This window comes from Salvelinus fontinalis, chromosome 25, assembly GCF_029448725.1.
Source record: "Salvelinus fontinalis isolate EN_2023a chromosome 25, ASM2944872v1, whole genome shotgun sequence".
NCBI classification, from domain to species: domain Eukaryota; kingdom Metazoa; phylum Chordata; class Actinopteri; order Salmoniformes; family Salmonidae; genus Salvelinus; species Salvelinus fontinalis.
The window spans coordinates 30,321,448-30,347,041 of record NC_074689.1 but is presented as its reverse complement, the minus strand read 5'-3'; the positions used below and the strand labels follow the sequence as shown (position 1 = coordinate 30,347,041).

At 42.0% G+C, this 25,594-nt stretch overlaps 1 protein-coding gene across 3 annotated transcripts in view; it reads right to left on the bottom strand.

Moving 5' to 3' along the window:
* Positions 1–25,594, bottom strand: part of dpp6a (dipeptidyl-peptidase 6a) — a 370,639-nt gene that overhangs the window by 239,966 nt on the left and 105,079 nt on the right. Inside the window, exon 1 of one of the 3 annotated variants that reach the window (XM_055881842.1) lies at positions 18,229–19,204. The exons of the other annotated variants lie outside the window; for them this stretch is intronic. Within the exon in view, the coding sequence (XP_055737817.1) occupies positions 18,229–18,282 (54 nt within the window). The 5' untranslated portion in view covers positions 18,283–19,204. Of the gene's footprint in view, positions 1–18,228; positions 19,205–25,594 lie in introns of those variants that run through there. 3 annotated transcript variants of the gene reach the window in all.

The following is a 25,594-nucleotide window of genomic DNA, read 5'->3' as shown; positions in this document are numbered from 1 at the left end:
GCATGTAAAAAAGAAACACACACCGAAGCTGTGTCAGCCAAAAAGGAATGATCAGTGCTTTGCAGATTGATTGCATGGGTACATGAAATCTATATTCCGAGTTTATGATATTTCCCCCACAGGCTCCACCGGCGCTGCAGGTGCCATAGTATAAGACTGCCCCCATGTGGCGAAACGGCAGGTGAGATAATAAAGGGTATGAAAGTCACCAACATTTATAAGACCATTGTATTGTCACTCGATTAGTTAAAGTTATATTACTGGGTAAACTAATTATTTTTAAAACGATTAAAACCCAGTCATAGGGAGAGTAAAAAGACACAGAACGTTGGTCAAACACTTGATATTATAAATAAATAAAGGTTAAATAAAATGAAACAAATATCTGTGGGTCACAATGAAATGTATGAAATGCACCACATCAGACAAAGGCCAAAGAAATCAAATAAATCTTTGGCTGAGTTACAATAACTTCACTTAAATAGTAAAAGTCAGCCTTTCTTAACTATTGGGAGTGAGACTGGGGTACTATCAACTATTGAGATGCCACCCTAAGAAATCTATACAGCAAGCAGCTGCACCATAGCATGGAGCATCATTTTGTAGCGGGGAGCTTAAACTGCTATTCTGTTATGAACTGAAAAAAATAACCAAAGTATTAGGTATGCTTTTGCGTGTCTAATGCTGCGATATCGAAAAAACTATTTTCTGAGCAGAGTTTCTAAGATGATTTAGACTTGTATTGCCTCAAGGAGTAATTGGATACACAAATCAAAATCTCTGTCTCCCATCTGCATGGTGTAAGGATCTATTTTCCAGCAGGTACCTGGGAGAGAGCATAATAATCTAAAACTAATCCTGGCTGTCTCTATGGCATACAGAACACTCCAGGCAGAGGAGTTCCTAGAAAAAGGACATCTGCTGAGTGCTGTGGGATTTGCATATGCAAAAGACTCTGTAAACGATACACCCTGCATAAACATTACCTGCAGGGACTGTGGTGCAGAGGCAACGAGTGTTGAGATTCACCCCAAAATTGAAAAAAAATCACAAGACATTAACATACACCTAATTGTTTGTTAGAGAACAGAGGCACTGCATCACACACACACACACACACACACACACACACACACACACACACACACACACACACACACACACACACACACACACACACACACACACACACACACACACACACACACACACACCAGTGGCGGTTGGTGCTGTTTAATACAAAGAAGGATTTGTAAAAACATTTTTTAGAAGCATGGCCTTATTTCTATTACAGCATGGATGACTGTCATTCATATTCCGTTCACCCAGCTCAATGTAACATCGATAGGTTTAGGCTACTGCATGATACTCAAATTTCCCCTATCTACAACCTAGTCGAGAGAGGAATTGGGAGTAATCAAGTTGACAGACAGACACATTAAATACTGCCTTACACACTCTTGCCTGCATCTAAGCTGATCTAGGGTGTAATCATTAGTCCAAACATCAGTGGTGTAAAGTACTTAAAGGAAAGGTTCACCCATTTCGAATGTTATATTGTTTTCGTGCATCTCTGAGCGATGTTCTATCGATTCCCTGGGTCATTTCATGATTTCATGTGTATCTGAGATACTGCCGATCAAGCAGGCAGAAATCCGTCCGGTATGACGTAGCACTGTGATAAAGTCTCTCTCACTACACTGTAAGTTAATAGGAGTACGTCTTTTAGATGGTGAAAACGTCTATCATACATGTCAGATTTCAATACTGGCCGATGTCATGACTCAGGAGGATGTCTTCTCTCAAATGAGCCATTGATCATATTTTTGCGATATTCCTACCTTGAGAAATGTGGAATTTAATTTAACTGAGGGTTTAACACATTTCCCCTATTTGTCTGCTTCTTTAGTCCAGGGTGCATTGCATGGTGCTGTTGCCAGAGATATTATAGAAAGGAGATAGGAATTCAAAGAATAAAGGAACGTATAACCCCCCCACCCAGCAGACTGTCGACCAATCACGTTCACATTGTCATTCTGCGTCACGCGGTTGCTAAGCTAATCGTAACCGCAATCCCTTCTCCAAGTCAGTGTATATGTTGAGAAACTTGCCTATTTTCTTCAAAAGTACATCATGTCACGATTTCAAAGCTATACGATACTACAAATATCAAGTTAATTATCTTACATCTCGGAAAAGATTTGTAATGTTGTAACTTTGCTGACGAAATTCATGCTAATTTGGGGTTTTTGACCTAGAGCCCAGTAGACTACCATTTACTCCATGAAGGAGAGCGCTACTTGTCCCAGAATCGTCCAGAATGCACCGTGCGGCCCATTGACGTAGCACAGGCAATGTTTCCCATCTCCTCGAAAGTATATCTGCCGTTGCGAATGTCAGATCCACTCTATGAGGCACATCGATCTGCAGGTTGAACATGGTGAGATTGTAGACTCCTAAATTGATAGTGCAGTTTGTTCAGCCGATTTTACAGCTAACTAGTTACTTCACATGCTGATATTGTCTTTGGTATTATTGTGTGTAGCTACGTTTGCTTGCTAGCTAGCTGTCACATGCGCTTACTTACAAGCCTTCAACCAACAACCTTGGAATTCTCTCACTATATCTCACCTCCTCACCTCATTTCCTTTCCTTCCCCATCTCCCCCACCAAGCCTATAAAGTGCTAAGCTAGGAGATGTGGATAGAATACACACTAAATGTGATTACACTTGAGCAGCAGTCCCCTGCGGTGCAGTAGCTAAAGGTGGATCTAGCTCCTTTCACTAAACCTGGCGCTGTGGGGAATGGATTCAACCACAGAGCTTAAAAAGAGGGCATCCCTGCATCCCAGGCAGGGTGGTTATCAGGGGAGAAGGGATTGGCCTATCTGGTGTGCTCTAGAGTGCCATCTCACATCTCAATAGCAGACAGAGAACATGAGCCAAGTCCAGGTGCAGAACAGGGGCATGGTACTTACAGTCCTAGAACTGTAGGGATTCCTCATGTAAGACTCATGTGCCTAGTTATCATCTACACTGAGTAAAAGCAACTGTAGGCCCAACCCTTTAGATTACTGTTGAGTGCAAATGTCTACAACTATCAATTGATGGCATTTTCCATGTTCATGTGTAGATATAGAGCAGTACATTTACATTTGACATTTAAGTCATTTAGCAGACGCTCTTATCCAGAGCGACTTACAAATTGGAAAGTTCATACATATTCATCCTGGTCCCCCCGTGGGAATTGAACCCACAACCCTGGCGTTGCAAGCGCCATGCTCTACCAACTGAGCCACACGGGACCACAGTACAGTACAAATAACAGCAGTTAGTAAAGGCACCACAAGGTAAAGTAGTGATGTCGCTGTCTGTGGTACAGGATCAGAAACATGCATATGAGATGGATGCTGCCGCAGTCCGTGGAACCCCAACTGTCACATCATGCAGCATATTTGCCTCAGACAACAGCTTAACCTATTCTATGCACACTGGCCCATTGCCTGGGCAAACACGACACACCCAACTCTTCGTTGCAGCCGTGGACTGGACACGTCAAGCCGTTTCCCCAAAACAAATCAACACTGGCACCTAGTGGATGGATAATGGTGTATTTATGTGTTTATGCACATTTACATTTATTCTTACTTTTTTTCCCGGTTGTAATATATTTCCCACATCCCCTTTAACTCGGGGTGTACAGCAGTCCCAACTATCCTGGGTAATGGCAGTATTGATCCTCGATATCTGAAGCCAAGGAATAATGGCTGAGGTGTGTGACAGCATTCTGAGTGAAATATGGGGCGCAGAGAGAAATGGGACAAGAGAGGATACATTCATGGGTGGATATTCCCTATACCCACCCATGTCCTTTCCTAATGTTTTACTCAATGTATCACCTATCAGTCAGTGCACTACATGCCAATCTGATACAAAAATACAGAAATACATACATTTGGGGGATATTCTCTAGTTCAACAAAACAAAATCTCTCCAATACATCCCTTATTCCTATGAGACTCTCGCATCAGAAATGCTTTCTGAGATTCTTCTCGGAGACAATCCTTGCAGATTTAGGGCCGGTAAGGTATTGTCCATCTCCATTCTATATGATGGATGTTATCTAATTCCGCTCTGCATTATGTGAGCTACACATATCAAATCTACTGTCTCCCAAAGGAACGTAGCTTTTCCAGACAGAAGCAGATTGTGGATCCATGTCTCCCAAACTGGGGACATGGGGGATAAAAGCCTGGCTCCTACGGAGGAGGTGTGGTGCAGTGGCAGCTCTCTGACAGCGACTGCCAGACTGCCAGTCTGACACACACACACACACACACACACACACACACACACACACACACACACACACACACACACACACACACACACACACACACACACACACACACACACACACACACACACACACACACACACACACACACACACAGTACTCAGGGTGGTCAATCACCCTGTTACCTTAAATGACAGGTCAACGAAGAAGCCCAACAGTTAGGCTAGATGAGAGATGGGTGACATTAAACAACATATCATATAGGACTATCAACAATAGCAAGACAATGCATTCAGTATACACTGACCCTGCAACAACAATTGAATAGGGTCCTTACTGTGAGACAGAGGAATTTCTTTCAATCCAAAATTAAATTCATAACACAAGTTCTCTGTCCTAAATTGTTAATCAGAAACTGGGATCGGTCTACTGATTCCATTAACTCTGCATTAAAACATTGTAAATGCCAAATGTTATCAGCATAACACAATAAACTGTGTATCCAAACAATTTCTAAAACTCCTAATCTACTCTTATACTGCCTGATGCAGAAAATAAGTCTCTTAAACACTATTTCTCCCAATGGATGCTCTCTTCTGTCCTCAGTAAAACTCTTCTATTGGGTTTAATGAGTCAAAGATTGATAGGACAGAATTAGAACACTGCCAACAATGGGTTTCAGAATGCTCCTTTCCTCCATCACCAGCGACAGGCTCATTTGATTGCTACAGTGGGTACAGTGAGTATTAGTGTCTTTACGGTAGCAGTATGTACAGTGAGTATTAGTGTCTTTACGGTAGCAGTATGTACAGTGAATAATAATGTCTTTATGGTAGCAATGACAGCAGCACCATGTAAATGATTGGCAACTAGGTAAAAGTCATAAAAGGGAAATTCCATCCTACGAAGTTTAAGGGAAGTTGAGACCTTTGAGGGAAAGTATCAGAATATCAGGCAAAAAAACAACCAAAAACCTCTTAGAAAGGGAATGGAGCAGACTGTCTCAGCAGGGAAAAGCGATGGAGCGAGGGATTGAGAGAGAAAAAGCCCATGAATTTATCCTCTCTTGTCCCATTTCTCTCTGCGCCCCATATCTCACTCAGAATTCTGTCACACACCTCAACCTTTATTCCTTGGCTTCAGATGTTGAGGATCAATACTGCCATTACCCAGGATATTTGGGACTGCTGTACACCCCGAGTTAAAGGGGAGAAACTTAGCCCCCATAATCCTGGCTGTTACATGTAACCCCCCTGGAAGCGCCTGCGATGTTTCATGAACGTGACATGGTCTAGAAAATGTAGCTGACACAAAGATGGCTACGCTTATCTCCTCATGAGGTGGCAATCCTTAAGTATAAAGCATGGTGTGTGAGTGTGAGAGTGTGTGTGTGTGTGAGAGAGTGTGTGTGTGAGTGTGTGTGTGTTTTTCAGAGTGTGTTTGGCCACCAGTAGCGGCTGGTTTGATTGACAGATAGAGATTGAAGGTGCCGGAGCTTGACCGTGTCGGTCTTAAAGCCAAAAGGTGAAATTAATAGGTCCCGTCATTGGTTTCACCACAACACCCACTGACCTACACCAATCAAAATACAACACATATGGTGATTGACACCTCCATTATGCCCAATACCAGCACTCTAATGGGGGAAAAAACAGTACATCCATCATGAAGTAAACAACATTTTATAAATGACAAATGGGGGGAAAAGTTTCAATAAACCATTTTGCCCACTGTGCAGTTTTATGATGTGTCGGAATCAACTGTGGAATTCTGTAGCACACTGACATGAAGCATGGCAAATTGAGTCCCAATCCTATTCGAAATGGGAAAGATAAAGTCCCTGGGAAATTTAGAGGGACAGAGAGGGGAGGGGGTGAGGAGGGAGGGATTGAGTGGGGGGGAAAACATTGGAGAGCGAGATGTAGGCAATGTGCAAGCACAAGGATGGGAGAAAATACATTTACGTTATCTCCCACTATTCTTTTCCGTTATCTCCCACTATTCTATAAACTAACTAAAATGTTTCCAAAATATAGCCACTTAAATAAGTGTACACATATGGTTTACATTTTTCAAAGGTGCTTTGTTCAATTGCCATAGTGAATATATGTGAGGGGTGCCCAACCCTGGGGTGTATTCATTAGTCGGATTCCATTGCGAAACATTGTGTGTTGCAAAATGTTTTACCGTTTACTCTAGGAACCAAACGGAAGTAAACTGAACAAACAAAGCGAAACGGGGAGGGACCTACCTTAATTTGTCCAATAGTAACTTTCGTTTTTGTTTTGGGTAATGGTTTCCGTTGGGAAAATGTTTCGCAACAGACAAAACGTTTAACAACAGAATCTAACTCATGAATACACCCCTCGTTTCTGAAACTAGTTTGAGGATGGGTAAATCATAGAAATGTATTATATTTCTATGGGGCCAATGTCCTTTCGGGACCTTGGTTGTCCATGGCTGGGGATAGGTTTGTTTGCTAGCAATTAGGGATGGGCATTTGAAATAATTTCACTATTTGAATAATATCATGACATTTTTCAGATACCCGGATAGTCGAAAAGCGTTATTATTATTTTTTCTTTGTTGAAACTGCTGCGCAGCCTGCACAACTCGGGAGATAAGGTGCAAGCTGCGGCAGGGCGGGGGATGGGCAGGGGCCTGTGCTGTGTAGCGGTTTTCCCAGCAAATTGTGTTACGGGTAGAAATGTATTGGTCGCGGGTTGCAGTTTTTGGGCTACTTCTAAATTGCACTACGGCCGCAATGGCATTTCTCTCTTATTTTATTTTTTATATATTAATAATTCATTTCACTGATACCTGCAGGCAGTGAGGCAGGCTGCTGGGTGAGTGGTGAGAAGGGAGGGCCTGAGGGGTGTTGAGAGAGCACTGCAAGCAGCTGAGTGAGTGAGTGAGAGGAGAGCAGCACGCGAACACGTCATGACAAGCAATGGTGTAGTGTAAGGGGTTCGAAAACTTTTTCACTCAGCCTCCCCTTCCAGCATTGGGGAGCATCCCGTGGCCCCATGCGAGTGCGTGCCACGTCTATTTCTTTGGGCACAAGCACTGTTCCTGGTGCAAACTGTTCACACCCCTCATTTCCTTCAATTCTCCACATTTTGTCATGGGGTGCAGAGAAAAGGTGCAGTCTTAAAGCTCATCTACTTTCAATTTGAAACATTTTGCCATATCTAATGTCTATTCATGTGATATAAGAGTGACTCGAACATTTCTACAAAATCTATGAGCTAAAAAAACGAGCTAAAAAACGTTAGCTGACATGGGTTAGTTGATCTAGACAAGTTATAAATAGCTCTCTAAGATATGAAATGACTGCCATGACGAGGAAAACTGATATAGCACTACCCAATTTTGAAATGTCACCTTGTGCATTCTACTATTATAACTTTCAAGAGTAAATTGAAAGCCGGACTCAGTTCTTTTTGTTATGGTCCTCTGTAGCTCAGTAGGAAGAGCATGGTGCTTGCAACAGCAGGGTACCGAGTTTGATTCCCAGTTTATCACTGCATCACTGATGACAAGTGATGTGAGACGTTGAACAATAAACTAACAGCACTAGCTAGTTGCGTACTTCTCCCTCATGTGGTAACTTCTCTCTTACAGCAAAAAAATTATAATTGGGCTATACCCAGGAACCCTGGTGGTGGGTGTGACACAGGTGGGAGAGAGAAAAGTAGTCACTAACTAGACAAACGTGTAAATGCCATAGGTTATATATCATCCCATCTGGCAGTGCCAGGCGACTCCATTACCCGCAGTATTAGACTTAAAACGAAGCACCCAGCGATCATACACTGTTTACCAGGGGGCAGGGCTACCGACGTTAAGGCTAATCTTAAGATGGTGCTGGCTAAAGCTAAATCTGGCGAGTGTAGAGAGTATAGAGATATTGTTATCCACGTCGGCACCAACGATGTTAGGATGAAACAGTCAGAGGTCACCAAGTGCAACATAGCTTCAGCGTGTAAATCAGCTAGAAAGATGTGTCGGCATCGAGTAATTGTCTCTGGCCCCCTCCCAGTTAGGGGGAGTGACGAGCTCTACAGCAGAGTCTCAGCACTCAATCGCTGGTTGAAAACTGTTTTCTGCCCCTCCCAAAAGATAGAATTTGTAGATAATTGGCCCTCTTTCTGGGACTCACCCACAAACAGGACCAAGCCTGACCTGCTAAGGAGTGACGGACTCCATCCTACCTGGAGGGGTGCTCTCATCTTATCTACCAACATAGATAGGGCTCTAACTCCTTTAGCCCCACAATGAAATAGGGTGCAGGCCAGGCAGCAGGCTGTTAGCCAACCTGCCAGCTTAGTGGAGTCTGCCAATAGCACAGTCAGTGTAGTCAGCTCAGCCATACCCATTGAGACTGTGTCTGTGCCTCGACCTAGGTTGGGCAAAACTAAACATGGCGGTGTTCGCCTTAGCAATCTTATTAGGATAAAGACCTCCTCCATTCCTGCCATTATTGAAAGAGATCGTGATACCTCACATCTCAAAATAGGGTTACTTAATGTTAGATCCCTCACTTCAAAGGCAGTCATAGTCAATGAACTAATCACTGATCATAATCTTGATGTGATTGGCCTGACTGAAACATGGCTTAAGCCTGATGAATTTACTGTGTTAAATGAGGCCTCACCTCCTGGTTACACTAGTGACCATATCCCCCGTGCATCCCGCAAAGGCGGAGGTGTTGCTAACATCTACAATAGCAAATTTCAATTTACAAAAAAAAAAAAATGGCGTTTTCGTCTTTTGAGCTTCTAGTCATGAAACCTATGCAGCCTACTCAATCACTTTTTATAGCTACTGTTTACAGGCCTCCTGGGCCATATACAGCGTTCCTCTCTGAGTTTCCTGAATTCCTATCAGACCTTGTAGTCATAGCAGATCATATTCAAATTTTTGGTGATTTTAATATTCACATGGAGAAGTCCACAGACCCACTCCAAAAGTCTTTCGGAGCCATCATCGACTCAGTGGGTTTTGTCCAACATGTCTCTGGACCTACTCACTGCCACAGTCATACTCTGGACCTAGTTTTGTCCCATGGAATAAATGTTGTAGATCTTAATGTTTTTCCACATAATCCTGGACTATCGGACCACCATTTTATTACGTTTGCAATCGCAACAAATAATCTGCTCAGACCCCAACCAAGGAGCATCAAAAGTCGTGCTATAAATTCTCAGACAACACAAAAATTCCTTGATGCCCTTCCAGACTCCTTCTGCCTACCCAAGGACGTCAGAGGACAAAAATCAGTTAACCACTTAACTGAGGAACTCAATTTAACCTTGCGCAATACCCTAGATGCAGTTGCACCCCTAAAAACGAAAAACATTTGTCATAAGAAACTAGCTCCCTGGTATACAGAAAATACCCGAGCTTTGAAGCAAGCTTCCAGGAAATTGGAACGGAAATGGCGCCACACAAAACTGGAAGTCTTCCGACTAGCTTGGAAAGACAGTACCGTGCAGTACCGAAGAGCCCTCACTGCTGCTCGATCATCCTACTTTTCCAACTTAATCGAGGAAAATAAGAACAATCCAAAATTTCTTTTTGATACTGTTGCAAAGCTAACTAAAAAGCAGCATTCCCCAAGAGAGGATGGCTTTCACTTCAGCAGTAATAAATTCATGAACTTCTTTGAGGAAAAGATCATGACCATTAGAAAGCAAATTACGGACTCCGCTTTGAATCTGCGTATTCCTCCAGGGCTTAGCTGTCCTGGATCTGCACAGCTCTGCGAGGGCCTGGGATCGGGAGAGACACTTAAGTGTTTTAGTACTATATCTCTTGACACAATGATGAAAATAATCATGGCCTCTAAACCTTCAAGCTGCATACTGGATCCTATTCCTACTAAACTGCTGAAGGAGCTGCTTCCTGTGCTTGGCCCTCCTATGTTGAACATAATAAACAGCTCTCTATCCACCGGATGTGTACCAAACTCACTAAAAGTGGCAGTGATAAAGCCTCTCTTGAAAAAGCCAAACCTTGACCCGGAAAATATGAAAAACTATCGGCCTATATCGAATCTTCCATTCCTCTCAAAAATTTTAGAAAAAGCTGTTGCGCAGCAACTCACTGCCTTTCTGAAGACAAACAATGTATACGAAATGCTTCAGTCTGGTTTTAGACCCCATCATAGCACTGAGACTGCACTTGTGAAGGTGGTAAATGACCTTTTAATGGCGTCAGACCGAGGCTCTGCATCTGTCCTCGTGCTACTAGACCTTAGTGCTGCCTTTGACACCATCGATCACCACATTCTTTTGGAGAGACTGGAAACCCAAATTGGTCTACACGGACAAGTTCTGGCCTGGTTTAGATCTTACCTGTCGGAAAGATATCAGTTTGTCTCTGTGAATGGTCTGTCCTCTGACAAATCAACTGTACATTTCGGTGTTCCTCAAGGTTCCGTTTTAGGACCACTATTGTTTTCACTATATATTTTACCTCTTGGGGATGTTATTCGAAAACATAATGTTAACTTTCACTGCTATGCGGATGACACACAGCTGTACATTTCAATGAAACATGGTGAAGCCCCAAAATTGCCCTCGCTAGAAGCCTGTGTTTCAGACATAAGGAAGTGGATGGCTGAAAACTTTCTACTTTTAAACTCGGACAAAACAGAGATGCTTGTTCTAGGTCCCAAGAAACAAAGAGATCTTCTGTTAAATCTGACAATTCATCTTGATGGTTGTAAAGTCGTCTCAAATAAAACTGTGAAGGACCTCGGCGTTACTCTTAACCCTGATCTCTCTTTTGACGAACATATCAAGACTGTTTCAAGGACAGCTTTTTTCCATCTACGTAACATTGCAAAAATCAGAAATTTTCTGTCCAAAAATGATGCAGAAAAATGTATCCATGCATTTGTTACTTCTAGGTTAGACTACTGCAATGCTCTACTTTCCGGCTACCCGGATAAAGCACTAAATAAACTTCAGTTAGTGCTAAATACGGCTGCTAGAATCCTGACTAGAACCAAGAAATTTGATCATATTACTCCAGTGCTAGCTTCCCTACACTGGCTTCCCGTTAAGGAAAGGGCTGATTTCAAGGTTTTACTGTTAACCTTTAAAGCGTTACATGGGCTTGCTCCTACCTATCTTTCCGAGTTGGTCCTGCCGTACATACCTACACGTACGCTACGGTCACAAGACGCAGGCCTCCTAATTGTCCCTAAAATTTCTAAGCAAACAGCTGGAGGCAGGGCTTTCTCCTATAGATCTCCATTTTTATGGAACAGTCTGCCTACCCATGTGAGAGACGCAGACTCAGTCTCAACCTTTAAGTCTTTACTGAAGACTTATCTCTTCAGTAGGTCATATGATTGAGTGTAGTCTGGCCCAGGAGTGTGAAGGTGAACGGAAAGGCTCTGGAGCAACGAACCGCCCTTGCTGTCTCTCCAGGGCCGGTTCCCCTCTCTCCACTGGGATTCTCTGCCTCTAACCCTGTTACTGGGGCTGAGTCACTGGCTTGCTGGTGCTCTTTCATGCCGTCCCTAGGAGGGGTGCGTCACTTGAGTGGGTTGAGTTACTGACGTGAACTTCCTGTCTGGGTTGGCGCCCCCCCTTGGTTGTGCTGTGGTGGAGACCTTTGTGGGCTATACTCGGCCTTGTCTCAGGATTGTAAGTTGGTGGTTGAGGATATCCCTCTAGTGGTGTGGGGGCTGTGCTTTGGCAGAGTGGGTGGGGTTATATCCTTCCTGTTTGGCCCTGTCCGGGGGTTTCTTCGGATGGGGCCACAGTGTCTCCTGACCGCTCCTGTCTCAGCCTCCAGTATTTATGCTGCAGTAGTTTATGTGTCGGGGGGCTAGGGTCAGTTGGTTATACCTGGAATACTTCTCCTGTCTTATCCAGTGTCCTGTGTGAATTTAAGTATGCTCTCTCTAATTCTCTCGTTCTCTCTTTCTCTCTGAGAACCTGAGCCCTAGGACCATACGTCAGGACTACCGGGCATGCTGACACCTTGCTGTCCCCAGTCCGCCCGGCCTTGCTGCTATTCCAGTTTCAACTGTTTCTGCCTGCGGTTACGAAACCCCTACCTGTCCCAGACCTGCTGTTTTCAACTCTTAATGATCGGCTATGAAAAGCCAACTGAGATTTATTCCTGATTATTATTTGACCATGCTTGTCATTTATGAACATTTTGAAAATCTTGGCTCTCTCTAATTTTCTCCTTCTCTCTTTCTTTCTCTCGGAGGACCTGGGCCCTAGGACCATGCGTCGGGACTGCCGCCCGTGGTGACTCCTTGCTGTCCCCAGTCCGCCTGGCCTTGCTGCTATTCCAGTTTCAGCTGTTCTGCCTGCGGTTATGGAACCGCCACCTGTCCCAGACCTGTTGTTTTTCAACTCTTAATGATCAGCTATGAAAAGCCAACTGAAAATTATTCATGATTATTATTTGACCATGCTTGTCACTTATGAACATTTTTGAACATCTTGGCATAGTTCTGTTATAATCTCCACCCGGCACAGCCAGAAGAGGACTGGCCACCCCTCATAGCCTGGTTCCTCTCTAGGTTTCTTCCTAGGTTTTGGCCTTTCTAGGGAGTTTTTCCTAGCCACCGTGCTTCTACACCTGCATTCTAGCTGTTTGGGGTTTTAGGCTGGGTTTCTGTACAGCACTTCGAGATATTATCTGATGTACGAAGGGCTATATAAAATAAAATTGATTGATTGATGGTTATATATCATCCCATCTGGCAGTGCCTGCCTTTACTGCATCAAATCAATGTAAAGAAGCTATCTTTATTAGCCAGATGTTAGCTAGCCAGCTAGCTAGCTAGGTAGCTAACTAGGCTAGTTGAGGCTATTTTGCTGAGCTCCCGTCCTTGTCTACAACAACTCCATTCAGATTAAACAACAGCCTACCTGTCGGTTACTCGTTGTACCCTACTCCTTCTCATTTAGCTAACTTAATTCCACCATTTTAATTCCATTTTACATTAATTAGAGACCTCCCACTTCTCGTTGCTACACATGGAGCCTCTGACTGGTGCCAACAAGCTACACGCGTGAAACCTATGTAGGCTACACGCTATGGGGCGAACGTCATAAAAGCTACATTAAAAAGTTTGTCATTATATTAAATTAAGAATTTAAAATGTCATGGTATATCCTTGTGTAGCAATGTCACCGGGAGCCTGCAGGACAGGTAGACTAGCAGTCAGACCAGGAAGCTGCCTGCCTGGCTGCACCTCCCTGGTTTATTACTTGGCTGTTTTTTGTTTTTAGCACCCAAACCTTGTTTTATTAGCACCTCCAGATGTCCTGAAAATATGAGTTGGAGAGGTGGAGATGTAGAGAATGGGAGGAGAGGTAGATTGGGAGAAGGAGGAGAGGTGGAGAGGTAGAGATTGGGGAGAAGGAAGAGAGGGAGACAGTATAACAGTAGAGGATATAGTGGAAGAAACAAGCTAATATAAATTATTTCAGAAGTTCAGAGTCCCCCTTGCTTCCATTATCAAAGAATGGAACACAATATTTGTAGATAAATATTTACAGCATTTACATATTTTCCCCAGTACCTTACAAGGAACCCTCTAATAAATCTATGAAATTAAATTCTTCACACGCACAGATATACACCTCTGCTTGCTAGAAGCACGTCTAACCGCAGCGTAACGATCCTTGCTTGTGCAAAGCTTCAATTACGACCCAAAACTTCCTCCATTATTTGACAGCTTTTTAATTTGTTGTGGTAGCAACTTCTGTCAAATTCTTGACTCAGGGCCGATTCAATTGACCTAAAAAACTTTAGCTAATGCTTTACTTTGGAAAAATCTATGCATTTAATTCCACATTATTCATTTTTATGCCTTGCTTTTTCATTTGGTATTCAGGCCAGGAGAAGGAAAAGGTTGTGTGAGTGACAACAAAAGCAACAGGCCTAAAGTCATTATCGATTTGTTTGTGGAGAATTATGACTATAAAGGCCAGGAGGAATCTGCCCGGGAGACGAATGTCCTCTAAGAAAAACCCCTTATTCTTATTCTATCCGTTGATATGTCTTACATTTTACATTTTGTAATGAGAGAAAATGATGAAATGACAATTTGTTTTTGTGATTTCCACTCCCCATTAATTCTCTTCACAATCTTGCATTTCTCTCTGTACAGACCATTTCTGGATGGAATACAGGTCTAAACTTAACAGGAACCCTGTAGCAGTGTTTCTCAAACCTCGCTTCTGGGACCTTCAGATGTTTCACAATTTTGTTGTTGCCCTGAACTATCACACCTGACTAGCACTACACCCGATTCAACTAGTCAAGGGCTTGATGATGATTAGTTGACAAGTTGAACCAGTTAGTTCTGAAATAGATCATGTAAAGGCTTGGGGTCCCCGAGGAGAGGTTTGAGAAAGGTCTTTGCTATCTGGGATCCTTGACATTTAAAATGGTTAAGGTAAGGGTTAAGGTTGGGGTTAGGTGAGCGTCATGGTTAAGTTAGGGTAAGGGCCCAGATTGCACTAACGTTTGGGAAATGCTGCCCTACGACACTGGCCCTCAATAGCCATATCTACTCAATAGCCACCTGTCTATCCTAGCAGAAACCATCTCAATTCCAAACGACTACATTACAAACACAGTTCATCTTCCTAGAATACATCACCACGTTCCACTCCCAAGTAAACCACCAACCAACGTCTCTAAACCTGGGACTTATCTCCCCACTTCAGTTGCAGCATGATCATTGTACAAAGAGAAAGATTTCGGTCCGAGCTGGGGCACTATATTTCATGGGAGTACTGTAGTGTGAGAGAGACAGAGTGGAATTAGATGCATTAGCTGGGAAATGAAACGTCTTAACGAAAAGGAGTGATGTTACTTGCTTGGGGGAGGTATGAGGTGGGAATGTGAAGCCTTATATTAAGGCTTGCACATCAGTAACCTACAAGTCTCTCCGTATTACATCCTGGCTGCTGTTGAGCTCTACGTCATCTGCTCTCAGTAGAGGTGACCCCAGGTTTAAGGACTAACTAACCTATACCTTCGCACATTGACTGGGTACCGGTACCCCCTGTATAGAGCCTCGTTATTGTTATGTACATTTAGTGTTACTTTTCGATTGATTTGATTTTTTTTTTTAAACTTTTGCTTATTTAGTATAAATATTTTAACTCTATTGCTTGAACTGCATTGTTGGTTAGGGCTTGTAAGTAAGTCTTTTACGGTAAGGTTGTTGTATTCGGTGCATGTGACAAATAACATTTGATTTGATTTGACAAGGGATGACAGTAGATCCCGGTTGATTACATTAGTGATGAGCCCCTCCCTACTTTCAGGCTATGCTAAAACCCTACACCCCAACCCGAGCACTCCGTTCTGCCACCTCCCGCTCAGCCCAACTCCAAACTATTCTGTCCTGGCAGCCCAATGGTAGAACCAGCTTCCCCCTGAAACTAGGACAGCAGAGTCCCTGCCCATCTTCTGAAAACATCTAAAATCCTACCTCTTCAAAGTGTATCTTAAATAATCCCACAGCATAATGTTTGAGGTTAAAGGGAAATGGAAACACTTCAGGAAGTTGTCACGTTCGCTGGAATATATATCAGACCAAGGCGCAGTAGATGTTGAGTTCCACATAATTTAATGATAAAGTGAAACTTAGCAAAGACAAAAACAAATAAACAATAAACTAACAACGAACCGTGACTACAGAGGTGCTACCTGCACTAACTCAAAACAATATCCCATAAAACACAGGTGGGAAAAAATGCTTCTTAAATATGATCCCCAATTAGAGACAACGATTACCAGCTGCCTCTAATTGGGAATCATACAAATCACCAACATAGAAAATAAACTTAGAACACCACATAGAAATAAATAAACTAGATCACCCCCAGAAACAATAACCAGGGCATGACAGAAGTATAGCTAAGCAAAGAGATGTATTCAATCCACTAATACTAATGGATTTAACATGGAAACATCTCTATTTTTTGGATTTTGTTACAGTTAACTGGTGTTCTAAAGCCTAGTGTTTCCATTTCCCTTTAAGGGATAGTGGTAGGGAGCCAAATTGGGACAGGTGTATTGTTTATTTTCTGACCCTGTAGTGTTTGGCCCATCTTAAAATATCAAAATGTCTTAGCTCTGTTCTGGAGTCTGGAACATACCGCACCACCCTGGGCCTGGATTCTTTGAAAACACACCATGTATAAAACTCCAACTACATTGGAACTTTTGTTTAAAATTAAAACCACAATTGAATCTCATGAACTGTCAGTCTTTGGATCCATAGCGCCATCTATGAATTTGAGTATGGTTACCTATCCCAACAATGTAACTTGGCGGGACTGCCGTTGAGCTGAAACGCCGGATTATGTCTCAAAACTACATCTCAAAACTATCTGCTGAATCACTTTACAAGACAAGGATTGAGAGCCCAACCAACTAGAGAAAACTAAGACTCTGCCACACAGAGAGTAAAAATGCTAACACATGGCAGCCCTGACTCATGACTTTATGATGACATGTCGGGACAAAGTAAGCAGTAAGCGGGACCAAAATAAGCAGATAAATATACACTGAGTGTACAGAACATTAAGAACACCTTCCTAATATTGAGTTGTGCAAACCCTGTTGAAAGGCACTTAAATCTTTGTCTTGCCCATTCACCCTCTGAATGGCACACATACACAATCCATGTCTCAATTGTCTCAAGGCTTAAAAATCCTTCTTTAACCTGTCTCCTTCCCTTCATCTAAACTGATTGAATACAAGTCATAGACTGTTTTCTCTGCTACCGCACGGCAAGCGGTACCAGAGCGCCAAGTCTAGGACCAAAAGGTTCCTTTACAGCTTCTACCCCCAAGCAATAAGACTGCTGACCAATTAATCAAATGGCCACCCGGACTATTACATTGACCCCGCCCCCCCATTTGTTTTGTATGCTGCTGCTACTTGCTGTTTATTATCTATGCATAGTCCCTTCACCCCTACCTACATGTACAAATTACCTCAACTAACCTGTACCCCCACACAGGTACCCCCTGTGTACCCCCTGTATATAGCCCCCTGTATATAGCCTCGTTATTGTTATGTTATTGTGTTACTTAAAAAATATATATATATTGTGTTACTTTAGTTTATTTGGTAAATATTTTCTTAACTCTTCTTGAAATGTGACAAATAAAGTTAGATTTTAAGTGGATTTGACAAGTAACATCAATAAGGGATCACCTGGTCAGTCTATGTCATGAAAAGAGCAGCTGTTCTTAATGTTTTGTCCAGTGTATAACTAGACTGGGGAGGAATTAACAAAGGCAGCTCTAGCCCCTGATTTAACTCCCAGCCTTGAGAGAAGGAGAGTTTTGAAGGCTAGCACTAAGGGGGCCGCTATCCCATCAACAAACCACCTGCCCATGACTGTGCCCAATGCAAAAAGATCCTGCATCACACTCTGGTGCCTAGCTATGCCAAATGCATCAAGGTGTGACTCTCGCTCATATTTAAAAGCTGAATATCATTTAACTAGAAAAGGATAATAAAATAGCTTTTAATAGTGATTGAGCGTTGCGCTCCATTCTCTTGGATGTTCTTGTGATTTGTTTTGGACTGCACCTCAACTTATTGAAGAGCTGCCGACTCCTTTCCAGGCTATGCCAATGGGCAACATCACCCCTGCAAACTCCATCACCTTTGTGGGTGCCGGGAGTGGCAATGCACACACCTAGCGGGAATACAGCAACAACTTCCAAGAACAACTACTACTTATAATGCAGTCATAAATAAAGGTATCATTGTGCAAATCATTTGAATGTAGTCTTCATACAGAGAACAGGGACAGTGAACTTCACCAAAGCATTTAGCAACCAAATGAATTTCAATATGCAACAACTTACAATTCCACATTTAAAGAGAATTGAAGATTAGGGCGAGCCCTTACCTTTTCTGATTTGGAGCAGGTGGTATTCTGTTGCATCTGGGTGACTATTAGCATGGCTGAATCGACACAGGACTCTTCAAAATGCACTCCTCTGCCTCCCCCTCCTCAACGGGAAAGTCCTCAGGAAAGTCTTTAGTGTGGAGTGGGAGGATTAGCGTAGCCCTCGCTCTCTCTCTCTCATACACACACTCCAAGCTGTACTTTCTCTCTCCAGCGACAAGGCTCCTGTCTTCAGGGTTGTGCGATCCGTTCCCAAGGAGGGATGGGTTTGGAATGCGGGTGTGTTTCAGCCTCTCACTTCTAGTCGTCTTTCTTGCTCCCCCTTTATCTCGCTCCCTCTATAGTTCCTTCTCAAGCCCTCTTTAACTCTCTCCCCCAGTCTCTCGATCCTTGTTATTGACTCTCGATTCCTTTGTTTGGTTTATCCGTCCTTTCTTTCAACTCTTGACTCCCACCCTCTTTTTCCTCACTCTTCTCCCCACTCTCCCTGCTAATCTCTTTCCCACAGCGGTATTTTTCGGTGGGTTCAGCACCTGAGCTAAATTAGAGCTTTGAGCCTAAGCTGCAGGCTAGGTATAGGAGAGGCAACTGACAGAATGCAGAGCCAAGAGTGTACTATAGCAACATTAGTGAGATAAAAGTATTAGGCTTTTCTTTTAAAGTGTGTGGGTGTGTGTGCTAGCATGTATGTGTGTAGGATTGACTCAGTGAATGATAGGGATTGTGTAATAATGTGAGAGAGAGAGAGAGAGAGTCAGAGTATTTAACTGAAGAGGAAGATGGTGGTTTGTGTGCGTGTTTCTATGTGTCTCCATTCACATATCTGTTGCTGCCCGCCAAACAATGGATCAATTCAAATCGATCAATTTAAATCAGTCCCGGTGTTAGGCTGTGATAAAGTGCCAGTGATATTTATGTACGCCGCGCTGCAGGTCTGAAATTATGCTGCCTCCTCCGAGGATAGGTCCCTGGCGTAATACGAGATGCAGATTTATTTACGTAGCACTTTAGGCAGGGGCGTGGCGAGTCAAAGTGCCAAAAGGAAAAAAAGCAACCAATTTACGCTGGCACAACACTGGCAGCCTCAGGAAAGGCGCTTCCACTAAATGAGGGGCACGAGGAGGACTGGAGATGAGAGAGGGGGTAGAAAGGTGGGCTTGGAAAAAGATTGAGTTTCTTCCAAAAGATGAGTGAAGCATACGTGTCTGTAACAAGTAATCTCAGCTTTCTATAAATGCTGTTTATCATTCCACACAACACAGAGACCTATCCATAGAGACTGGTTGAACATCACTAGGGTGACCACATTTAAAATACCAAAATTAGGGACACGGATGATTTTGGGGGACAATATAGGGAGAGTGGTAACCCTACACATCTCCTTCCCTCTGCATCAGCAAGCTAATTGAAGTGCATGTAGTGTAGGACTCTTGCCGAGCTCGTGCGAAATTTGGTGATGCAGAAAAGAGAGACCACGTGTCTTTTTTATGAAAATCAGGAAACATTTCTGGTAGTTATCAGGGAATGTAAACAGTTACAAAGGGAGATCTTTAAAACGTAACTGAGTGAATTTGCAACAAAAATGTTGAATTAGCAACTAATAAACATGTTATAAGGTAATTTCGCAGAAAATGTATCTTTCAGTCTAATACGGCTATTTACTAATACGTAGCTCTTCCTTAGAAGCACGCTTTTTAAAACGCTTGTTTTCCTGTGCAAGTTTTGCTGGAATTTAGGCAAAAGGATTTGACAAATGTGATTGGCTGATGATATGACAATGGCCTACTTCTCAGATTACACTGTGCAGAATATCAGATCTTATCAACGATTGGATTACATCACCTGTACCACATCCTGATGATATACACTGAGGGTACAAAACATTAAGAACACCTTCCTAATATTGAGTTTTTCCCCCTTTTGCCCTCAGAACAGGCTCAATTCGTCAGGGCATGGATACTACAAGGTGTCAAAAGCGTTCCGCAGGGATGCTGGTCCACATTGACTCCAACGCTTCACACAGTTGTCAAGTTGGCTGGATGTCCTTTGGGTGGAGGACCATTCTTGATACACACAGGAAACTGTTGAGCGTGAATAACCCAGCAGCGTTGCAGTTCTTGACACATACCAGTGAGCCTGGCACCTACTACCATAGGCACTTAAGGCACTTGAACATTTTGTCTTACCCAGTCACCCGTTGAATGGCACACATACACAATCCATGTATGGATTGTCTCAAGGCTTAAAAATATGTATTTGACATGTTGTCTCCCCTTCATCTACACTGATTGAAGTGGATTTAACAAGTGACATCAATAAGGGATCATCGCTTCCACCTGGATTCACCTGGTCAGTTTGTAATGGAAAGAGCCGGTGTTCTTAATGTTTTGCACACTCAGGGTATATCTTGTCATAAGCGCAACGTGACTGCAAAAGAGACATGTTAGACTATAAATTCTCATCAAATTAATAGGAAATCAGTGAAATACGCAACAAATATACCTTTTTTTTAATAAATTATTGGTGTTTTAATTTGTTGATAAAATGCGGTACTTGAGTGTTTGGTTAAGGGACAAAGGTACAAAATGCGGGATTGTCCCGCACAATCCGGGACATGTGGTCACCCAATACATCACACAACCTTGATGTTACTCTGATATAAACTAAAATATGAACGATTGCAGTTAACTTCAAGTAACTTACAAGTCACCATTGACAAGGGTAAGACTAGTGCCTTATGATGACACATACAGTTCATAAATACAGAAGTGTGAAGTGATTGATAAAAAGACCAACAGACAGCAGTGGCAAATAACATCTGGAGAACAAAACGGAAATAAATCACAGAACACCACACATACAGATGTAGGATCTTAAATTTGAGCCAGTTTGCTACAGTAGTAAAATAATCCTACAGCAATAGGAAATGTGAATTATTATGTGGATTATAATTAATGGACATTTTTGTAGGGGTTGATAAATGTTATAATTGGGCAAATCAAGTCTGAAATTTCTAAATGGAAATTACAAACTTTAGAAGCCTTTTAAAAACCCAAATACACTACAAGTTTGCTTTTCCTGCTTTGCAGAAAAATGATCAGCAACAAAAGACTGATCAAATTAAGAGCCTACATCTATATTCTGGTTTTAAGTGGAAGTGGCTCATCAACAATGTATGGAAACACAGAATTATCGGCTAATATCCACAGCAATTATGGATATTCAGGTATTACGCCCGAGGGTTGGATCTTTGAGAGATTTGGAGAAAACCTGCAGCACAATCTCAGCAGGTCCATCTGGGAGACTGACACAGGTGCAAGCCCAGCACATTTCTCTGGCAGGTCTGCGTTTCGGAAGTTGACACAGCCAATAGCTAGTACAGGAAACAGCACTTGAAAAATTAAAGGAAAATATTTAAGAATAGCTCAGGTCCCTGTTAATGACAAATATGAGTATTCATAGTCGTAGTCAAACATCAATTGAGAATGGTTGAATTGAGAAATTTACTTTTGTTGAGTTTGTATTAATGTATCCAGCAAATGTCAACAGCTGGGCTATTGTGTGTGGGCAAAACACATCCCCCTTATAATTATCCACCATGACTATTAAAGTGCTGCGCAAATGTTTAATGTTCTCACTTCAACGTTCAACGCTTACGTCTGCTCCAACTGATCAGTCAATTATCATCATCCACTGAATTCTATATTGCAGAGCAACATATATTGAACATCACCGAGTGCTCTGACGAAGGTGTGCAAACAATTGTCTTCTATCCATCATTTTTTAATTTGATGCTCCCTGACTGTCTAGCTTTCATTGTTGTGATTATTAGTGAGCTCGACACAGTCAACAAACTGTATGAATGTAGCTCCATTATCATTTATACACAGTTTATTATATATATACACAGTATCAGTCAAACGTTTGACACACTTACTCATTCAAGGACTTTTTATTATTTTTAAAACTATTTTCTACATTGTAGAACAATAGTGAAGACATCAAAACTATGAAATAACATATATGGAATCAAGCAGTAACCAAAAAAGTGTTAAAACAAATCTAAATATATTTTATATTCTTCAAAGTAGCCACCCTTTGCCTTGATGACAGCTTTGCACACTCTTGGCATTCTCTCAACCAGCTTCATGAAGTTGTCACCTGGAATCCATTTAAATTGCCTTGTTAATTTGTGAAATGTATTTCCTTCTTAATGTGTTTGAGCCAATCAGTTGTGTTGTGACAAGGTAGGAGTGGTATACAGAAGATGACTCTATTTGGTAAAATACCAAGTCCATACTATGGCAAGACTGTACGGAACATTTCAAGAACTGTGAAAGCTTCTTCGCAAAAACCAAGTGCTATGATGAAACTGGCTCTCAGGAGGACTGCCACAGGACAGGAAGAGCCAGAGTTACCTCTGCTGCAGAGGATAAGTTCATTGGAGTTACCAGCCTCAGAAATTGCAGTTCAAATAAATGCTTTCAAGTAACAGACACAGCTCAACATCAACTGTTCATAGGAGACAGCCTGAATCAGGCCTTCATGGTTAAATTGCTGCAAAGAAACCACTACTAAAGGACACCAATAAGAAGAGACTTGCTTGGGCCAAAAAACAGAAGCAATGGACATTATACCGGTGGAAATCTGTCCTTTGGACTGATGAGTCCAAATTTGAGATTTTTGGTTCCAATCGCCATGTCTTTGTGAGACATAAATGATCTCTGCATGTGTGGTTCCCAGGGTGAAGCATGGAGGAGGAGGTGTGATGGTATGGGTGTGCTTTGCTGGTGACACTGTCAGTGATTTATTTAGAATTCAAGGCACACTTAACCAGCATGGCTACCACAGCATTCTGCAGCGATACGCCATCCCATCTCGTTTGCACTTTGTGGGACTATCATTTGTTTTTCAACAGGAAAACAATCCAAAACACACCTCCAGGCTGTGTAAGGGCTTTTTGACCAAGGAGGGTGATGGAGTGCTGCATCAGATGACCTGGCCTCCACAATCACCCAACCTCAACCCAATTGAGATGGTTTGGGATGAGTTGGACCGCAGATTGAAGGAAAAGCAGCCAACAAGTGCTCAGCATATGTGGGAACTCCTTCAAGAATGTTGGAAAAGCATTCCTTATGAAGCTGGTTGAGAGAATTCCAAGAGTGTGCATCAAGGCAATGGGTGGCTACTTTAAAGAACATAAATATATTTTGATATTTTTTTATTCCTACATGATTCCATATGTGTTATTTCATAGTTTTGATGTCTTCACTATTATTCAAAAATGTAGACAATAGTAAAAATAAAGAAAAACCCTTGAATGAGTAGGTGTGTCCAAACTTTTGACTGGTACTGTATATTGCCATGAAAAAGTATTTACCCCCTTTCTGATTTTCTCTATTTTTGCATTTTTTTGATACTGAATGTTATCAGATCTTCAATCAAAACCTAATATTAGATAAAGGGGACCTGAGCTCACAAATAAACCACAAAAAATATACTTATTTTAATTATTTCATAATGCCCATGTGTAAAAAAGTAATTGCTCCCTTACACTCAACTGTTTTTGCCACCTTTAGCTGCAATGACTCCACCCAAACGCTTCCTGTAGTTGTTGATCAGTCTCTCGTGTCGAGGGAGAGGAATTTTGGCCCACTCTTCCATGCAGAGCTGCTTTAACTCAGCGACATTTGTGGGTTTTCAAGCATGAACTGCTCGTTTCCAGTCCTGCCACAACATCTCAATTGGGATTAGGTCTGGTCTTTGACTAGGCCATTCCAAAACATCAAACTTGTTGCTTTTTCGACATTTTCATGTAGACTTGATTGTGTGTTTTGGATCATTGTCTTGCTGTATGACCCAGCTGTGCTTCAGCTCACAGATGGATGGCCTGACATTCTCCTGCAGAATTATCTGATACAGAGCAGAATTCATGGTTCCTTCTATTAAGGGAAGTCGTCCAGGCCCTGAGGCAGCAAAGCATCCGCAGCTATCACACTACCAACACCATGCTCGACCATTGGTATAAGGTTGCTACTGTGGAATGCAGTGTTTGGTTTTCACCAGGTTTTCACATGGGACCCATGTCGTCCAAAAAGTTATACTTTTGACTCATCTATCCCTAGAACATTCTTCCAAAAAAGGCACCGAAGAGCAAACTGTCACTCCATAGACAGCTAGGATAAGTGAATATAATCATGACGTTATTAATATGAGCATATTAATCTAGATCTAAACAGCAACAGCAGTAAAAGTGTGTGTGATTCAAAAAGGGGGAATGGAACAATATATCAATACTTGAATGGTACTCTTATATAAAAATAAAAAAAACATTTTGGAAAAATACAGCAAGATAAACATTAAGCCATCTCTATGAAAAATTATGATGACAAAATACAAAACCATTTCAAAATAGCTTTACAATTTTTGGATTAGCGAGCAGTTCAACATTTATCTAATTTAAAATCTGGCCTCCGAATTGAATTTGTATTACAGCCTTAGTTAATGACTTGACATTCAGCATGTGATTTTATGCTATTTAGATAAGTGATGGGCCTTTGAACACTCACATGGTTTTCATGCCAATTTGCTCCATTTCTCATAACACTTTTGTCTGAAAGAGTCACCGCTATTATATTGTATTGGAATTTTTATTAGTAAGTCCATCATAATACTATGCTGGTCCCCTACAGAAAACAAACTGAGAAAAAAAGAGAGGGGTAGGTAGGGGAGACATTCATGCATTCATGCCATGTCTTGTGAATAAGAAATTAAAGTTTTGACTTGGCTCCAAGTTGCTCCTCTCTGGTGCCTCATTTCAATTACCAAAGAGGCTGTTTTGAGGAGAACAGAATGAGTAATTACATTTGAAGCAAGCTGTCGATGTGCGATGCCCTAAGAAGGAAAACCTGTTATCTATGAGAAGACACTGATTGACACTCAACAGAAAGTCCCTCATGGTATATACACTAGTCTCTGTCTATAGGATGCTTTCATACTGTTATGTGTCAATAACACATTTTCATAAAGAATCCTTGAAAAATAAACATCACAAGCAGAACCCAGCTGGCTTGGCTTACATATCCTATATGCATATTTTATACGATACATGAAAACATTTCACAAAACGATGAATTCATAGGCAGTTAAATACATGTACATAACATCCTGAAAGAGGTAGCGCAGGCACCTTTTAAAACAGACTTCCTGCAGAGTACTTCAATGACATCGACAAATAACAGTGCCAATCATTCGGCTAAGAGGACATATTAACCAAAACACTAAGCATAACTACGACACCTCCTCCAATTTCCACAACTTGTCAAGAGGCAAAGTGAAGAGAGAAAAAATCCTTCTCTTATAGCAT